Below are 17,268 nucleotides of genomic sequence, written 5' to 3' on the forward strand. Positions count from 1 at the left end.
GGAGGAGTGCAATATAAGGCAAGTTCTGTTTTTAAGGGAGAGCTTCTCTATTACAAGTTATAGAGACTCTTCCCCCATTTTAAGACACTTTAGAACACCCTAAAATCTTAGCTATGAACAGCCTGAACTTGGAGTAAGAATACTTGAATGATGCTTAATAATCTTCCTCTGTATAGACCTTAGGTTTTTCCTTGTATAAAATGAAGAGAAGAAAGGAAGAATAATACCAAACCAATGGTTTTCAGACTTTTTAGAAAGGAAATTTTTCTTAAGATAAATGTTATGCAGAACTCATTGTTTAAAACTGATAAAAACATAGATGTTTAGAATTCAGTGGGGAAGGGGCACTTATCCTTCCTATAGGTTGTGAAAACTGATCTGTAAAACAAATTTTGAAAATCACTGGGCTAGATCAGTCTGAGATTGATTTTAGCTCTGATATCTGTTGATTTCTCTGTCCAGGAACTGATGGGTGAGAAGGATAGGGGAAGACTGCAAGCCCAGTGAAAGCTGAAATACCTCTCACAACTGCCCTTGAGGGACTGAGGGAAGCATTTTAGGGAGAAGAGCTGCCTAGGGTAGAACCTAAAGTTAAGCCTTTGCTCTTTAGGAAGAGTGACTGGTGGAAGACAGTAGGCAGGATGGAGGGAAGAAGTGCCATAATAAAAAAACAGGAAAGTTGAAGACCATGGGGATATTAGCCACCAAGATCTTTCCTCCCCTAAGCCCACTTCCTGACAACTTCCAGAACCCTGGAAAATAGGCCTAAAGTCTTCAGTCAGAAGTTTGGAAGACTCTTTATTAGAGAATCTGACCAGCCCAAGAAGAACCTGAATTTATTTACATTAGAGATTTCTAATGGCCCAGTCAAATCACCTTATAGTGAAAATTGTGGATGACAATTTCTATTCATATGCTTTTTTAGAATCCTTTCCTAAATATGAAGAGATAATCAAAGATTACTAGAAATCTAAAGAAAGCTTCTATTTTGAAAGAGACCAAATCAAACAAATAGAAAAAGCAACTTAGAAGAGATTATGCAGAGGGAGAAAATGACTTTCAAACAACGTTATTTCAAAGAACAAAAAACAGCGTTGGGGCTGTAGCTCAGTGGTAGAGCATACGCTTAGCATGCACGAGGTCCTGGGTTCAACCCCCAGTACCTCCGTTAAAAAATAAACAAATAAAAAAATAAAGACTGCTCAAAGAACAAAAAACAAACTCAAGGAAATTTAAAACATAATAACAGAAAGGAAGCCTTCAATAAAAGAATTGGAAGATAAGTTTGAAATTTCCCAGAAAGTAGAGCAAAAAGATAGAGATAGAATGTAGAAGAGAAATGATAGAAAGTGAGAGGACTAGTCCAGGATGTCCAGCATCTGAATAGGAGTTCCATAAAAAGAAAGTTGAGAAACCAGAAGAGGAAATTATCTAAGGAATAATATAAGAAAATTTCCCAGAACTGAAAGATATGAATTTACAGAATGAAAGGGCCCAGCACAGTGATAAAAATAAACCCACATAATTGTGAAATTTCAGAACATTAGAGACAAAGAATGCTACAGACTTACAAAGAGAAATAATAGGTCATATACAACTATTCAGAAACCAGAATGGCTTTGGACTTATTGGTAGCAGCATTGGAAACTAGAAGATAATAGAACAATGCTTTCAAAATTCTGAAGGAAAATTAATTTCAACCTAGAATTCTGTACTTAAGCTACGTGGTAATCAAGGGTGACAACAGAATAAAGACATTTTCAGACATGAAAAGGTGTGTTCCACCAAAATGAAGAGCAAACCAAAAAGGAGTTATATGGGAAGCACGAGACCCAACTCAGAAAAAGGCAAAAAGAATCCATGGGATGATAGTGAAGGCAGATCCAAGAATGATAACTGTGCATAAGCATAAAGGGAGCAGTTAGTCCAGATAAGAATCCAGGAAACACTCAGGAAGATGAAACTGATAAAATGCCAGATACATATAAACATCTTGAAAGATTTAGACAATTGGCTAAAAGTTGGGGTTGCATTAGTAATAACAACACTATCTAACAAAAACAAAACAGTTATTAACTGTTGAAAAAAAAGTTGTGCAAGAAAGGAAAAGGCATCATAGTTTGCTGTGTGGCTTAACTATGAAATAGAATTTATGTAGTTATAATAACTGATCATTGACCAAAATTATAACTATATTGAAAGGATGAAGGGTAGGAAGGGGAAAAGGGAGCAGGGGGTCGGGGGTGAAAAGAGCACTAAATCCTCATCTTCCACTGTGGAAAGTCTATTGACAAAACTGACAAATCAAGAAGTAGTAATATAAGCATGTTATTATCTAGAGACACAGAAGTAAATACTGAAATACTCAACAAAAAGAAGTCAAAGAATTGTCTCTGCGAAGAAGGAAATGACTAGAGGAAATAGGGGACTGCTATTTTTCATAATAAAACCTACAGAACAATTTGCTTTCAACTGCATGCGTGTATAACAAAAAACAAACAAACAAAAAGCCAGAATTCTTTGGTACACTGTTACCAGTAGTATGCTGATAAATTGTTAACAACCAATTCTCCAAAGGGAAAAATCAGTGGCCTGATTTGTAGCATTTGCCAATTCCCATGGTATAAAATCTCCCACTAGGACCAGTGATATGAGTGAACACTGAGGGGAAAGAGATGCGACCCATCAGCTCTCTCAAGCAGAACAAGCTGGCTCTGTCACAGCACCGGTGATAGAGACCTGTCCCAAGTATTTCACTCTTTCATCAAACAGTTAAGGACCCACTCTATGCTGAAGACTGTGCTAGGCAGATGAAGACACAAAACTACATAAGACTCAATCTCTTCCCTCAAGGAACTCATAGGCTGTATGCAACAAGAAGTTTTTAAGTGCTGTGACAGAAATCTGTATGGCCACAGAAGAGGAAAGGGCCAGGAAAGACTTAATTAAGGAAATGACCCTTGAACTTAATCTTGAAAAAAGAGTAGAGCTCCCTGGGCCAGAGAAAGGAGTGTTCTAGATACATTAAGAATGTGAAGTGTGAGAGAGCATAGCCTATGTCAGAAACATCTCATTTTGAACTTAGCTCAAATTTCACCACTTAAAAAGAAGCTTCACTAACTGCTGTCAGAAGCAACCTGTCCCAGTACTCCCCATTACATCAGCCTGTTTTGTTTTCTTCATCATAACATTATCACTGTCTGGCCTTATCTTGTTTAGCTGTCTCTCACAAGAATATGTTAGTTTGAGAATGTAAGTACCTATCTTTCTGTCTTGCTATTATATCCTAAACACCTACAGGAAGTCAATAAATATTTGTTGTATGAAAGAATGGTTAAACAATTCATGATGACCACAGTATAGAATTCAAAGAGGAATGGGTGTGATAGAAGACAAGGCCGTATAGATGGACAAAGGCCAAATCATGGACTATCCCCTAAGGAGTTTAATAGGTAACAGTAATTTAAGAGTTTAAAAGAAAGGAATAGTATGATTAAATTCCCATTTTATGAAGATCATTTTGGCTACAATGAAAGAAGAATGATCTGAAGAGGATAAACATGGAGGCAGGAAAAATACTGAAATAATCCTGGTCCTAAACTAAGGCAATAGCAGTAGAAATGGAGAGGAGAAGTAATAAGGTGATAAAAACTATAAAACATGGTGACTGCTTGGATATGTGAGGTGAAAAAGAAATTAAGGAAAGCGCTTAGATTTCTTGCTTGAGTGATAATGTTTCTGTTGTGCTATTCACAAGGATAGAAGTCACTAGAGACAGAGTAAGATTTGCAGGGTGGGAGGCAGGGGAGTGATGCATACTATTTGTGACAAGTTGAGTTCGTGACAGGCGGCCTTCTTATGCAGCACTTGATGTATAGAACTGGAGCTCAGGAACCAAACCTGTGCTTGAAGTACAGATGTGGGAGCGGTCAGCATAGAGGTGGTAACTGAAGCTATGGACGCAGATGAGATCACCCAGGGAAAGTGTGTGGCCTTGAAAGAAAAGAAACCAAGACAAAACCTGGGGGAACGTTGGCAATTTTAGACATAAGAAAAGGAATCTAAGGAGACTGACGAGGAATGAGCAAAGAAGTGATATAGGGGTAGGAGGAAGGACAGTTGGTTGGTGAAGCCCAGGTTTCTCGTTGCGTAAACAGGGTAGGCGGTGGTGTACTCACTGAGATGAGGAAAGGTAAGGGAGAAGCAGATTTGTGGGGAGACAAGGCTTGTATAGGGCACATGAGGTTGGAAGTACCTGTAGGACATCCAGGTATGGAGGTATCTAGTAGCCAGTTTGTAGGTAGAGGTTAGGAAAAAAGATCAGACCAAGAGACCTCTTCCTGAATCAGTGTTTTCTAACTTGTTTTCCTGTCTCTATTTTTCTTTCTCTTCAAATCCATCCTTCTACCATTGCTCCTATGGATTAGAGCATGAGCTTTGGGGCCAGACTGCCAGACTGAATCCTGGGTCTGTCACTTATTAGTCACTTAGGAAACTAACTTTACCTCTTTGTGCCTGATTTTCTCACTATGAAATGGGGTAAACACTGGATTGCTTTATTGGGAGTACTAAATGAATTAATAGACATAAAGCACTAAGAACAGTGCTTGGTACAAAGAATGTTAGCTGTTAACATCATCATCTTCTTCTTTATCTTCATTGTTACATTATCTCATCTCACAGAGGGGGCATGTTGCCAATGTTGTCTTCCTAAAGAATATCTCTGATCATACCCCTATTCTATTCAAAAACATTTGAAGACTCCCCCTTACCTTTTTTTTTTTTTTTTTTTTTTGCACTTTTTGTTTTGTTTTTTTGGGTTTTTTTCCCTTAACAGAGGCACTGAGGATTGAACCCAGGACCTCATGCGCTTTACCACTGAGCTATACCTCCCACCCCTCCCCATTACCTTTTTTTAGGGGCAATGGGGTTAATTAGATTTATTTATTTATTTTTAATTGAGGTACTGGGGATTGAACCCAGGACCTCATGCATGCTAAGCACACACACTACCACTTAGCTATACCCTCCCCTCTTCCCATTACCTTTAAAGTAAAGTTTTAACTTAAAAGTTTCTTGTATTTCTCAAGATCCAGCTCCAGCACTGAGTCCTGGAATATTAGAATGAGATGGGGCCTTAAAAGTCATTCACCTCAACTTCAGCATTTTTATACATGAATAAATTGTGGCAATCCAGACTTCTTTCTTACAGCACACATGATACTCCATGTCCCATTCCAGATTCCTGCATAAGCTTGACAGGCGTCACTCTTGAAAACCAGACCTACAGTCCCCTTTGTGCATTTGATCACCTGCTTCTAGAGTAGCTCGTGAGACTTTGTAACTTCCACTCTCTATCTCATCTTGCCATATACCTTCCAAGGAAGACAGTGCCATAACTTTCTCATTTGCTCTAATTAGTAACATCTCCCTCCTCTCCTGTAGTTGGGCAGACAAAAGAGCATCTCTCTTAAAAGCCCACTGTTAGTGTCCTGAATTGACATGAAGAGAGTTGGTAAGGAAACCAAGGCTCCCTAAGAAACTCTAGCTTATTTATATGAAAAACCTTATAGAAAAGGCCTAGCATCCCAGAGTCAATTGCTGTTTTAGAGGAGTTACAATCTTGAATGGCCTAATAAGGTTTCTAGCTGGGGAAACAGTAAAGGTTTAGATGGTGATTGCTGCTGTTTTTCCAAATGAAAAGCTGAGATAAAGCTATAGGCAGCCCACATGGGTCTGATGACTAGGAAGATCATTAGAGATTACCCAACCCTGCAGATTAGTTCCTGGTGATAAGATCAGACATCTTGCATCCCATATGAACTCTTTCTCATTATTTTCAAGTTATTTAGTGACTTATAGTAAATTTGAGAAAAGTGATTAAGTTGTAGTCATGTGAGACTTGATTACTCTGATGCTATTACATCTGGACTGAGTGGCAGAGTAGGAGCATGAATTTGTCTAGAAGGGAGTTTCTCATATTCTTGGTCTGCTTGTCTCTGCCAACAGTGATGAGACGCTAAGGCTTTCTGGACAGTGGCTTGTACACCTGCCCAAGGTCCTCCGGGCTTGAGGGATGCTAATAGGATCACCTTGGGGAAGGTGTGGGTGAGACTATGCAGAGAAAGCTCCTGCCTGTCTTATTTTTTACCACTTCCAAATTATATGACAACTGATGCTTAGCAATCCAAAGTGTAGTGAAAATGCCATTGTCAGGGCTTCAGTGTCAGTCCTGTGTTCTGCGTCTGTGGCCCTCTGGTCCTGAGTAATATCTCCTACATTTCCTCCTCCTCCAAAGTCAGTGACCCAAGCAGCAGTCTAGACACCTTCATATTCAGGCAGGCTGAGGAACCCAGATTTCACCTGGATTTTCTGCAGGCATCACATGTAGCCATCAAAGCCAAACAAGATTTGCTGCTTCTCACTGTTACCCTGAATGTCCTCTTCAGCAGCATTCAACTCACTTCCCTGCCCACTGGGCCCCTTACTTTTCCAGTCCCTTTTATTCCTGACATTCACTCCGCCTGACTTGCCTCTTTCTAGAGATCTTTTCCTATAGAAGTCCTACCTGTTTTCCAAGGTCCAGTACATGTTCCAGCTCCTCCACGCAGCTTTCTTGAATTGTCCTAACCAGGAATTCTCTCTGTCACCTCCATATTCCCTGTGCCCCCATCACTTTACTTATGCTCATATGGGACTTACTTCATCTTTCTTTTTTCCTCAACTAGACTATAAATTCCTTGAATACAGAAGTACTTCTCATATGTCTTTGTATCCCTTAACTCCTAATACTGTACTTTTTATATGCTAGATGCCATGTAACTATTTACTGAATGAAAAATGAAAAATAGAGATCCCGATTTAAGCCCTCCTACTATAATTGGCTGAATATCTGTCAAGAGAACCCTGTGTAATCCTAGAAAAAAATGGAGTAAGTTAAGTGCTTTACTCCTTGTAACTTACCAAAATGAAAACAAGCAGAGCCAAAGAAAAGGAAGCTTCATCTATAATAAAACTAGGTAACTGCTACATACCTACATACAGACTAAAGAGTATCTGCCAGACACAATGAAATTTATGTCAAATCCAACGGGAACACCAAGATTCAGCCAGCATAAGAAATAGGGGCATGGGCGATCCAAAGGAGAAATGGCAAACACCACTTTTACAAAATCTCAAGGCACACAGAACTGAAAGAAAAAAACATCAAAGCACCTAGAAGGGAGAAAATCAGCCTGGCCTCAGACTTTTCTATGATAACATTTAAGAACCAAAGACAATAAAACAACATTAAGAAAATTTGGAGAGAAAACAGTTGTGACCTAAGAATCCTATAGCTAGTAAAGTTATGGTTGAAATATAAAATCATCAGAAATACTCCAGGGCTTAGGATATATGTCACCCATGAACTCTTTGGAAAACTCTACGTGAAGACATAATGTAGCCAAGCAAGAAGTGAAACAAAATACTGACAAATGGGTAGGTTGTGAACCTATCTTAAAAAGTGAAAATAATATTCCCTTAAAAATAAAATTAAGCCTTTGGCAATTAGAGTTCCAAAAAGATCATAATTGTTAAAAGGAATTTTGTCCATGTTTTTGCAGTCACACTCTTAAAAACACCAAATTATAAAACTTGGCAGGGTCCGCTGGACTTAAAGGGCTCCTTAGGACTTTTGATTCATTCCCTACCTTTGAACCATTTACATTGAAACCTATCTTCTGAGATGGAGAATACTACAGCTTATTTCTTTTAAAATTGTTACATCTTTACTTTGATTCCCCCAAACCCTTCTTTTTCTTAGCCTCTGCTTAGAGAATATAATTAGATTTCTTAGAAGGGAGACATTTTTCACCACTAAACCTTTGTATAGTGAAGGGAAGCACAAAGAACTAAAAGGAGGAAATGCTGGGGGAAGGGTGGGTATAGCTCAGTAGAGTGCATGTTTAGCATGCACAGGGTCCTAGATTCAATCCCCAATATCTCCACTTAAGGGGGAAAAAAAAGGAAGAAATGTTCAGCCTGCTCACCCAAGCCAGTACATTTTAATCTAGAGGGCCCAAGAGCAAGAGTGACCAGAGACAGGAAAAAAGTGAGGTATTTCTTCAAGTAGTATATCTCATTACATGAATTAACCTGGATAAATCTCACAAATATGATGCTGAAGAGGGAAAAAGCAAATTGCAGAAGGATACATAGAGAATAATAGCATGTATATAAAAATTTTAAACTCTGTGCAAGAATATTATATATTGTCTACTAATGTATGTAGTAAAAATGCTTAAGAATAATAAATACCAGAGTCAAATTATAGTTACCTCTGGGAAGAGAAGTAGAGGAATATAATTAAAGAAAAGTATATAGCAGGTTGTATTTTTTTTCCTTGATCTGTCTGGTGGGTACATATGTGTTCTTTATATTCTCTAGACTTTTCTCTCTGCCTGAAATATCTTATCAAAAATAATACATGGTTCTTCATCTAAAGGAACACCTGGACCAGGACCCCTTGAGACAAGGTTAGGAGGCTCTGGTGTCTGGAAAGACGTGGGTAACTCAGCCATAATTTTGAGCTGGAGTAGTTAGTTGGCCTAAAGCAGACCTTTAGTCACACACCTGGAATAGCTACATGTATCTCCACTTCCAAACTCTTTTCTCCCCTAAGGTTATGCGTAAGATTAGAAAGCCTGCTAGGTAATCCCCAGAGAAGAACCTGCCTGTCCTCAGAGTTACTAAGAAGTTTCATGGCTCTTTGCCAAACACTGCACAGTCAGCAGCCAAGGCAGAAGCCCACAACACAGTGGAGAGTCACTCAACACTGCATAGATTTAGGCACACTGCTGAACCTCTGTGAGCCCCAATTTTCTCTGTAAAAATTGGAATAAATGCCACCATTCCTGCAGGTTTGCTAAAAGGATTAAGCAACATAATAAATATAAAGTGCTTTGTGAAATGACTGAGATGTATTAGACATTAGATTTATGTGGGTTCCCTTCCCTCCTGGAATGAACTGAAGAAAATCCTAACTAAAGCCAGAAGAGGAATGAGAATTTAGAGGCTCTCCTGCTTCCCAGGTGGGGGCTTCTTCGTCATGTCATCTGCCACAACATGGTATGGCATGGTTTGCCTGACCAAGCAGTGATCTTACCTGTAGGCCTCTGTATTTTTCTCATGACCTCTTCTCCACTGAGCATTAGGGTTTTCAGGGTAATTTCCTAAGACCTGCAACTTTGCTTAAAATTTGACCGCACCAAGGAGAAATGAGGACCAAAAGCCCATTAATCTTAGCCATCTCTGAGCAGCTTCTTAGAGAACACAGCCAAGCATCAGCCCAGCAGAGTCCTTAGTACCAAGCTGAGAGTTAAAACTAGGATACAGAAACTGTAGTTCTGGCGCTGGGGCCAGGTCTTTTCTTGAGTAGGGTAGGAAGTCACCTCCGTTCCTGCTTTAAGCACTGAGAAGAAAATGCAAAGTGTTTACTATGGATTGGCAACCTGGAGAGGGCTTGTTTGAAATGGTAGTGTCTGTCCTTCCCCTCCAGCATGAACAAACACACACACTTACAGTAAAATCCTTAACCATGGAGTTTCTTTCTGGATGGGGGAAAGCTATGTTGGCTTGAAATTTTTCCAGAGTACCTCAGCCTTGCTAATGAAGGTGACTTGTGACTATAGCAGTGATCATGGGAAACAACTGAAGAAACAAGTAGTAAAAGAGTTTCATGTTGATTAAGCATTTTGTCAGATGTTCATCTCAAAGCCTTCCACAGATCCACTGACCAAGAGCTCCAGAAGAGCCCCCAGCTTCCCATCAATCAACCCATTTTTTCCCTATCACATCTGCAGACTCTCCAGTGATAGTTTATGTGTCCCAGAGGGAGGTAAACACAAACTGGATAAGACAGGCCGTAAAGCCATATGGGAGGTTCCTGAGGCCCTCAATCAGACCCATTAAACATAAGGAGAACCCAGGCTATCCATTGCTGTAGAAATCTGACCTCAATCCCTTCAGACTCTTCCTTCAGAAATGGTTCCCACTTATTTCCCAGATTCCAAAATAGCCATTTAGTACTCTGTAATTATGGCAGCTTGAGTTCCTGATGGCTGTTTCTTGTTTGCTGACTATGTTTACCCCTTGCCTAGCTCCAGAGTGTGCATTCTCAGGCTCTACTGAGTACGAAGCATCCCCCGTATTCTCACCTTGGAAAAAGAAATGAGACTTTTCAGTGACAAACTAGTAGCCAGTTTTAAGTCTCCTCTATCTCAGGAGCCTCTGTAACTGAGGCTTTCTATACTTCCATACCACTCTTGGGGTGAATTTCCTCCCAAGAGCAGGAACTACCCTAACTGCTGACTGGACTGCTAAGGCAGAGGGCAAGCTGGAAAGTGCCAGAAGATACCTTAATGCCTACCCATTGAGTATATCCTGAGTTTGAGCCAAAAACAAACTCACACTATCTCTGCCCATCTCTAGCCTATAACACAGAGGGACTGTGGCTTTGGCCTTTTGCTGGTTTCCCAAAAGCTTTAACCTTCTAGAAAGAATAGAGATAAAGAGGTCTCTGGAATACCATAAAGTGCTAGAATCCCCTTTTTGCATTTTACTAAAGTTTGACGTTTGGGAAGAATTTTTTTAATGGCCTGTGCAAGGTAGTTTCAGTCCTTGGAATGGCCTCTTTCCCATCCCCCCTGCCTCCTGTGTTGCTTGAGGATTTTTCCTTCATTGGTGTTTTGTTTGGTTTTGTTTCATTTAAATGGCTACTCACACCCTTCCTGCTCACCTCCTTCTCCCCTCCAGCTGCCCACTTCTGACTCTTTAGGGTAGTGAATATTTCCTTGTTAGGACAGAGCTCCTTCCACAGAGCCATCTTGACTCAGAAAAACAACTCGGTAGTCCAAGCTTCTCCAGACTTTTCTCCCTTAATTTCTTTGTATGGCATTAGGATTAAATGTATGGATTCTGGAGACAGGCAGACCTAGTTTTGAAACTGCTGCCTGGCAGTTATGTGGTTTTAAGTAAATGGTTTTACTTCTCTAAATCTGTTATCTCATCTGCAAAACATGGTTGTTATTTTTACTGCATCAGAAGTAAAAATGATATTTCCAGAATCATCTAGAAATGTTCCAGATGGTTTTTCTGATGAAATGGCTAGATTTGCAAGTCACTCCTGTAATGTACATAGAATATTTAGTACAGTACCTGGCCTGTAGTAGGTGTACAGTAAATGCTAGTGAAGATTTTCAAAAGGAACTTCCCCCTACCCACCAGTCCTCAGAAGCCAAGAAGATGCTTTTTAAACACACTGAAATGCTAAGAGCCAGCAATGCTACTTTTGAGAGTATGGCTTTAGGGTCTAGAGTAGTCTTTTACATAGCATGGAGTTGGTTTTAAAAACACTGGTTTCTCTAAACAAGTATGGTTTTGATTAACAGGGTCTGTGGTGAGAGCTATGGGGCACCCATTGTTTCCATAGCTGATCTCCTAAGAAGATTCATGGGATCTGAGCCTCAAATGAATTTTGGTATATATTCCCAGATGAGAAACAGGAGTGATGGGTCAGCCCCAGGGACCAGCGCCAGCTTCTATCCCTAGAGCAGAGGAAGAGAGATTGGATGGAATTTAGACCTCCAGGCCTAGAGTGCCTAAAGAACTGAAATCAAACTGTTTACTGTTTTCAGGCTTTGGGGGAGTGTCATTATGAACATATATAAATTCTGGACTTCTCTAAAGCCCAGTCCTCCCTTGGCCCAGCTGAGCCATTCTGTCTTCTAGTGATAAGCATGTAGCCATTAACTGGAATGGCCAGCTATTCCTAACCTATGGAGGAACCAGAACCCCTAACCCGTAGTGATGAGGATGGTGATGAGAGCTGTGGGCACTCTCTAACTTGGCTCCTGTGTTACAGAAGCAACATCCAGGGCAGCGTCATCTGCAACAATGCTGTAATCGAGAAAGGAGCAGACATCAAGGACTGCCTAATTGGAAATGGCCAGCGGATTGAAGCCAAAGGTAAATCAGAACCCAAATTAAAATCACAGATATCAGTTTTTAGGAGTCACACTAGCACAGATAATGCTTACTTGGTGAGAACTGAGGATCAAGCATATGCATACACTGCAGGTGAGAACATAAACTGATAAAGCCATTTTAGGAGGGGGATTGACACCACTGTCAGATTTTTTTGACTTTGACTTCTATTTTTAGGAATTTATCTCATCTATATTTATGCAGCCTTACTATCAAATTTAAAACATACCAGAAAGTTTGAAAGACTCAGGTTGGCACCAATACTTTACAGTGGCTGTTAGGCATGAGAGAGAAGGGCTCTGGAACTAGCTCTGGCCTCCTGCAGTCCTTGAGTGCCTCATCTAAGTTGATATTTAAGGGAGGTAGTCCCGTAGATTTTTAGCCTGAAAGAAGGTTAGCTTCTTCAGAAGCCATTCTCCCAGAGTCATTCTCAACTGCTTAGACATGGTGCTTTGAGATTTTTCTTAAACGTAAAATAGGGTTGGGTAGGGGAGGTGCTGAAGGAACTAACCCCACCAATTCTGAATTGGTAGAAGCCACATCATTTTTCTTCTCAGTAAGCAGAGGCCTTCTTCAGTTTTTTCTCCTTCCCTTTTTTAAGTCATATACCTCCCTTGTGAGCTTTAGACTCAAAACGACCTGGGTTCAGATCTCAGCTCTGCAACTCACTGGATGTGTACCAGGTTAGGTTTTTAATTTCTAGACCTCAGATTTTTGAAACCAGAAAAATTGAGACAATAAGTACCTATCTCGGAGTATAGTTGTGAGAATTAGATAGAGCTAAATGTTGTGAGAAGTACACACAACTCCTGGGGCACACCAAGGGACCTAGTGCTCCAGTACACACCGTGCTGTTGTGTCTGTGCCTTTGCAACTCTCCCTCTCTGGAGTTCTTGATGACTCTGCCCAAGTATTTTCTCTGTAGAATCTTCCCTGACTCTTCCCATGATTCCCCACAGCCACACTGAGCATTCCTTCCTCCTCTACACCTTCGTCAATACCTTTATTAAAATATGTACACAAGTTACAGCAATTAGATTATCTATGAATCTACCTTCCCTACTAGACTGAGATTCTCAGGCTAAGGACTGGATATTTCAATATGTATCCCTGGCTCTCAGAACAGATCCTAGTTTATAAGTAGATGGTGGGAAGGGGAGAGATGAGTGAATGAATTTTGGATCCATACGGCAAATTTGGGGGCATTTCAGGGCAGAGAATTAGGGTTCCAGGAAAGGCATTTGTGATATGGTTGAAGTTATCGTGAGATCTCTTCTGGCTTTTTTCCTAAATTTATGGTTACCACAGGCACCACTGATAAATGAACTGGAAAGATGTGGCCTTGGCCTGAAACCACCCTTCAACCTTATTTCTTCTCTTGAAACTAGATGCAGTTCTTCCTCCTCATTGCTTTTCTTCTCACATTTCAAGTACTTTCTTCCTCTACGTGTGAGAATTGCCATTTCCAGGAAACCTTTCCTGGGTGTCACTAGTTTGCCAATAAGATTCTTTGTTATAAGCATCATAAACTAACTCTGGCTGATTTAAGCTGATTATGAATTCATTAAAAAGATACTGAGTAGCTCACAGTTCGACGGTGGCTGCAGAATCAAGCTTAGAAAATGTGTTACAGCCAAGATTTATACTCCAAATCATTCTGGTGAGGACACTGCTGCCATCTTCACTGAACACTGGATATCACAGCTTGCACTGCAACTCCAACCACCCAGCAATCCCAAAGTGGATTCTCTCTGATTCCTACTTCTTTGTATCATTAGTTCCCAGCCCAAAATTTGAAGTTGCTGCATTAATAGATCAAATCTAGGTCATATGCCCATGCCCTAGCTGTAGGGAAGCCAGGCATTTTTATTTAGCATTTTCAGTTCAGCTAGTGGCAGACAGACTCCACCCAGTGTCTCACCAGGGAACCTTTGAGCAGGAGTGTTGGTTAGCAGCAGTGCTCTAGCTACTGGTCCTTTCTGCTGTGATCACGTGCAGGCTGAGGGTATGAGCCTAGGTGAGAGGGCTGGGACACCAGCTTAAACTCCAACACAGGAGGCATGGATGGCACTGCCCTCCAAGAATGCTGTTGGTTTACAGCTATTGTTTACAGCTTTAAAATGTTCTCACATGCACTGTCCTATTGGATTCTCAAAAAAGCCCTCTGAGGTAGGGATTCAATATTGATACATGGTGAAGTGGAAACTGAGACTTCAAAGTTGCAATTTACCCAAGGTACGTAGCTAGTACATGACAAAACTGGGTCTTTAGCCTGAATTATTGCCAAACAGCCTCCAAAAAGACCAGAGGGAGAAGCCACTCCTGGCTTGCCTAGCAGAATTTGATCAGTAATAACCTTTTTATGTCTTTAGTCCATCTTTCTCAGACCAATAGGGAAAATGTATCTGGCCTCCATATCCTGACTTTTTCTGGTCCTGAGGGACCTCGGGTCTTAGCTCTTTCTCCTGCTCCACATACCAGTTCACCCAGGCATACCCTTGGCTAGCAGAGAAACTTGTTTCTTGAGCGTCTGGGGCCTGTTGGTAGTTCTTAAACACAGGATTCAGAACCCCAGCCTTTTTTCTGACTCCATGGAAGGCCTTGGAAGGGATCCTCAGAGCTTCAAAAGCAGCTGCTCAACTGGTCTGTGGGGCTGCTTTCTTATCCTGTCCCCTCCCCTCTCTTCATTGCATTACTCTGTCCTTCTTTGTTCTCTTCTATTTGGGTTTGTGGCCCAACACGGTGTTTCTTCCACCTCCTTCCTTTCTCTTTGTCTTTGTAAATTATCTCCTGCTCAGCAAAAAGTAGAAACATCCCCTAGTGGTTTCTTTCAGTCCCTCCTGGAGCCAGGAGCTGCTTCCTTTTGTTGTTTTTACAGGCATATTTGAATGAATGAACTCCATTTGCCACTGCCCTAGAGGGACCCTCCTTTCTTGTGTGCAGAAGCATGGAACCTCACAGTTTCTGCCTGTTTTTCCCACTTCCAACGAAGTAATGGTGCTCCTTTTACTTTGCAAGAACCCCTTTTCATTCTGTGTGCAGAATGCATGAATGACAACTGAATGCCAGATATTGAGGGTTTGAGGCACATCATCTTCCATTAGGGAGGCATAGAGTTGCGCTAGCCAGACCCCTCAGATGTCACAGACTGCAACGTCTCCTAGGCTTTCTGGCTCTGTTTAACACTGTGTGCCCTCTCCTTAATGGTCCTGAAGGAGAGATAGCTAGGGAAGTGATCTGGATTTTAAACATTTCTTGCTCTATCCTCTGTGCTTGAGGGACTAGTGCGTCCAGCATAGTAGTCAGTGCCTTCCTGCCACAGGTATTTCTAGCCAGTCACCTGTTCCCATTATCACTTTTCTTTGAGGCTAAGCCATACTTAGAAAGCAAATTCCTAGCCGTCAGTGTAGCAATCAATACCTGTTAACTGTGAAGGACCCAGACAGACATCATTTCAGGTCCTCACTGGAAAATCAGTGGATGGCAAAATCCCCAGTCAGTGTCCCTCCCATGGAAGGATTTCAGGAAAAAACATTCATCCTCAGAAGTAATGCTGTCTCCTCTCCAAATTCCAGTCATTTGCATGCCACATAGTCACCACATCCATAACAGTCTTCTACACCAAAAATGGAACTAGTGTTGACCCCTCTGCCCTTTACTAGCACTACTGGGAGAACAAGGCATTTTCTAAAGGTTCTGGCTTTACTCGCCCCACCCATCATGCTCAGTTAATGAGATTATCTCTGGAAAAAATCCTGGCAGCCAAGTTTGACCTCCTGCTCAAGCCAGCCAAAAAGCCATAGCCAACAAAGTCAAAACCTGGGAGACTAATTGGACTTTTCATCTGAGTCTCTTTTTACTGTCACTGAGAGAACTTGGATCTCTCCCCTGTGACCACAGTGATCAGTCTTTGGCCGTGAAAGTAGACCTAGTGGGTACATAGGTCAAGTCTTGGCTAGCAGGAATCCTTCCTTGCTTCCCGAAAGTGCAGCTTATCATGTGTGACTTGTCACTCCCTTCTATCTCACTGGTTTTTCCTCCAACTTACTTTCCTCCCTTGTACTCTTCCCCTTAGGATCTTTCCCGACCTGATTCCAGTGGCAGAAATTTTCCAGTGTGTTTGTTGGAGTCTGCTTCCAACCCTGCCAAGCAGAACTAGTACTGCTTGTTCTTACTCTTCAGGTTTCTTCCACTTTACTGAATCTCCATGAAAATTCATCTTCCCCCAAAATGCCAGATATAATCTTTCTCCCCTAAATCATGGTGAGCAAGTCTTCTCCCACCCCCAGGCCAACAGCAGACCAGGGGGCAGAGGGGAGAGTAAGGAGGGCAAGCCAGAGAAGGTGCAGGTATTTTATTTGGAGCCTAGCAGAGCAGAAAAAGGACACCTCATTTGCCCCACTGGTCTGAAGCACTGAAGACCAAGAAGAGTATTAAATGAAACTGGAACTGTCTTCAAAACATCCCAGTTTCCCTAGAAACTAGGAAGAGACTGGATGAAAAAAGAGCAAACATCAGAGTCTAGATACAAGCTGAGGCCCACTCATGGCAAAGATGAGCTTTTGGACGTGCCCTGGGAAGCTAGCCAGGGAAGCATTTCCTTTGTTCTTTTCTGGTCCGTCTTACCTCCAAGGTGGGGCCCGATTGACAGTCACACTCCAGGACCAGCCCCAGCCCTGGGAATTTAGCAGCCTGAACACTGTCTGGGCCTCCCTCCCGTTCTTCTCACTAAAGGGAGCAGGTGGCTGTAAAGTATAAAGAGGGGCACCTCCTAGAGCAGGAGTCCGCAGGCCAGACCCAGCACCATTCTGTAACTTCTGTTTAATACTTATCAAGGCTCTTTACATCAATTATTCTATTGAATCCCATGAAACATCTCATGCCCAAAGACATGAAGCAATTTGCTCAAAGTCAAATTAGGATTCAAATCTTTATGGCTCAGAGCTCTCCTTTCCTGCATTGTCACCTTTTATTCTTGCAAGAGATTGCCTCTGTCAAATATAGTGCCATAGCAACAAACTTTGTGAAAGGCCTAGACCTAGGTTTTTCTTCCTCCTAGAGAACTTTAGAGAAATAGGCCTGAAGGTACTCTGGATCCCCAAGCACTCCTGCTGTAATGCACCAGATGTGTCAATTATTATATTCTCTTTGATAAGAGGATCAGAGGCCTTCTATATTTGCTCCTTTTCCTATATCTGTACCCTCACTTAAGCCCCCAAACACACACACCTTCAACAAACAATT

At 41.4% G+C, this 17,268-nt stretch overlaps 1 protein-coding gene across 4 annotated transcripts in view; it reads left to right on the top strand.

Annotated features, from left to right (window-relative positions):
* The window catches only part of EIF2B3 (eukaryotic translation initiation factor 2B subunit gamma), a 104,767-nt gene that overhangs the window by 85,204 nt on the left and 2,295 nt on the right, over positions 1-17,268 (top strand). For all 4 annotated transcript variants that reach the window (XM_010982272.3, XM_010982267.3, XM_010982271.3 and 1 more), the window contains one exon: positions 11,903-12,006. In XM_010982272.3, the coding sequence (XP_010980574.1) occupies positions 11,903-12,006 (104 nt within the window). The remainder of the gene's footprint in view (positions 1-11,902; positions 12,007-17,268) is intronic.

The sequence above is a fragment of the Camelus dromedarius genome, chromosome 14, assembly GCF_036321535.1.
Source record: "Camelus dromedarius isolate mCamDro1 chromosome 14, mCamDro1.pat, whole genome shotgun sequence".
In the NCBI taxonomy this organism is placed as follows: Eukaryota; Metazoa; Chordata; class Mammalia; order Artiodactyla; family Camelidae; genus Camelus; species Camelus dromedarius.